Source organism: Solanum stenotomum, chromosome 7 (assembly GCF_019186545.1).
Source record: "Solanum stenotomum isolate F172 chromosome 7, ASM1918654v1, whole genome shotgun sequence".
NCBI classification, from domain to species: domain Eukaryota; kingdom Viridiplantae; phylum Streptophyta; class Magnoliopsida; order Solanales; family Solanaceae; genus Solanum; species Solanum stenotomum.
Window position 1 is genome coordinate 59260124 of NC_064288.1, and position 2986 is coordinate 59263109.

General features: G+C 37.4%; 1 protein-coding gene across 1 annotated transcript; it reads right to left on the reverse strand.

Moving 5' to 3' along the window:
- Positions 1–308: 308 nt before the first annotated feature.
- Positions 309–932, reverse strand: LOC125870104 (uncharacterized). The gene has a single exon (XM_049550462.1). It carries the CDS (start codon positions 930–932, stop codon positions 309–311), a length of 624 nt encoding a protein of 207 aa, XP_049406419.1.
- Positions 933–2986: the final 2054 nt, after the last annotated feature.

Genomic DNA, 2986 nt, shown 5'->3' on the forward strand with positions numbered 1-2986 from the left:
AACCTGTCCATATTAGAAGTGCCTTCTTCACTATCCTGATTAAACTGATAAAATAACAGAAAGGTCACAATTACAGAAAAATCACAATTACAAAAAAATCACAATGAAATGTTTACCTTATGACAACCTCTTGCATTGTGTCCAAGAATCCCACAATTTGAACATGTCATTTTTCTCCCTCTTCTATGAGCAACCCACTCAATTTGTCTCTTAAGTGCTTCATCTTTATCTCTTTTCCTATTCATTCTAGGTCTGCCAACTAAGTTTACCAATTCTGGTGGTTCCATTGCTTGTTCTGCTTCAATTTTTCAAAACTTTTGATCAGGCACTGGTTGTAGCTTACAATGGTAAGTCAAAATATATGCCTCCTTAGAGTACCACCAGTGAATCTCTTTCAATGGATCAAGATTCTTGTAAAGAAGAGCCTTGATTGAATGAGGACGGGGTATTCCAGTAAGATCCCACATCCTACAGGTGCATTTCTTAGTTGCTAAATTGACAATGTGTCTGTCATTTGCTTCACTTACCTCAAATCCATCATCTCCATTGAAATTTAATTCACACACATTAGCAATCTTCAAGAATTCATTGTACATTTCAATAGTTGTAGGACTCCAATCACAGTTCCAAGTCATCAGCTCATCTTCATTTTTGACAAACTTGGTCATAACTTTGATTCTTATATCGTCAAGCATACCAATTATTGGCTTGTGTCTTGCTTCTAAGATCCAAGAGTTGAATGACTCAACCAAATTGTTTTCCACTTTATTATTCTTGCAAACAGTTTCAAAAAACACTCTACACCAAGTTTGTATTGGAAAATGCAACAAATGGTCTTTTGCTTCTTCAGACAGTTGACCTAATGTCCTCAAATAATCATCCAACTCCTTTTTGTAGGTGCTCCATGCACACCACCACAATACCTTAGTCATCATTTTAGATCTCTTACCTTTTTTTTTCCAATTAGCCTCTATGTGTCTCACACAAAATCTATGCATAACATTAGGTAATTTATTTTTAACAGCTTCAATTAATCCCTGTTTATCAGTCATAAATATATAAAAGACCAATGAAAATACATAAGACAACAAATAAAGATATAGTAAGAATGAATAAAGAAGTGACAGACATGAGAATTTACCTTTTGCATTTCATACATAAATGTGATTCCTTCTCTACTGTTGATATTTAGAGACTTCTGAAGCAATTCCTAGAACCACACCCAAGATGTCTTGCACTCTTTGTCCACAATAGCCCAAGCAATAGGATAGAAATGGTTCATTGAGTTTGACCAATAGCACATAATAGTTGACCTTTAGCTTTACCCTTCAAAAATGTACCATCCAAGCCTGTCATGCCCGGAGCCTACACCCTGGGTGGGACCGGCACTTGGAGACCATTGCTGGCCCCAAGCGAACCCTTGGCCTGACTTTCTTAACTCAGCGGAAACTTAACTCAACAGTACAACTCAATGCAATGAAAGGTTATAAAACAACCAACTGATGCATAATATGCCAAAAGGCAGCTCGAGTCTCAAAATAGAATATTTACATATATACATAGATGAGAGACTCAATACTAACTGACTGACTGTCTATGAAGCCTCTACATACTGAGATGGATGTTGGGACAGACCCCGCAACATCCTAACAAAATAGAAACTAGAAACACGAAATAACCGAGTCCTCCGGAAAGCAAAGAGGCTCACCACTGACTCTGGAATGCTCAGCTGGATCAACGACGTGCAAGATGCTGATCCGGGGTACCTGTATCTGCATCGTCATAAGATGCAGGCCAACTAGCATCAATACATTAAATGTACGAGTATGCGAGCTGGAAAGCTAAACCACAACTCAAGCTTGAAAAGAGTACAAGAAAACACTTACCTTGGCTCTATTCAACTCATGGATAACTGAACTCAATATATAAATCAATAAGACACATGCAATATATATAGCTTATAAAACTCTTAAAACATGACGTAAAAATCATATTTATAAAATCATGAAAATACCATGCTTCCTCTCAAGGTCTACTTGTGCAATGTATAAATGAAGTCCCATACCCCCATCCATACTAAACAGAACCCTCGAGGAACCATGCTCTTTCTACTGTGGGAGCTTCTGTAACCAACAAACCACCACTATGAATATGAGTGGTGATACAACGTTTTACCTCACGTTGCCCGAGGACCATCCTATACCTTGCCGTGATATAGGAAGCTAATGATACAACGTTTTACCTTACGTTGCCTGAGGACCATCCTATATCTGGCCTTGATATAGGAAGCTAGCTTTACTAAGTGGATCCACTAGCTTAACTTTACGGGTTCATCTAAAAAGTATGACCCGTTAACTCCCATGTTGGCTATATGGTTCTTATGGAGAGTTGAGTTTAATATGAACTCGCGTCCCCAAATCGGTGCTCGATACTACTCCCAAAATGCTTCTAGCTCATAAGTGTTTTAAACATATCTTTCTTTAAATGAGATGATTACTCAAAATCTAGCCCAAAGGCTCACTTGGAAACAATGTTCCTTTTTCTTGAAAACTAGCCCTAAGGCTCTTTTGGAATCATAGTTCCTTTTTTACTCAAATGTAAAAACATTTAGAAACTTCTTTGGGAATACATAGTTCCCTAATAACTTTTGAGAAATGAACTCAACTTACACTCTTGACTTAACTTGAGTCTTGAGACTCTTTACTTAGCTTGAAACTCTAAGCTCTTTGCTTGACTTGAAAATTGAGTCTAAAAATGAAGTTAAAACGTTCAATGAAGACTCTTGAAAAGCTTGGAGGACCTACTTGAACTTACTTCTTAACATGGCTTGACTTGACTCGAACTTCTCTTTAACTTGATACTAACTTGTCTTGAATTGAACTATGGATTCAACGTATATGATCACACGTATTTGGATGAGTTCGGGATGTTTAGAAACACTTTGGGGTGTTGGAAACAACTAGGGAATATAGGTATAACACCTAGG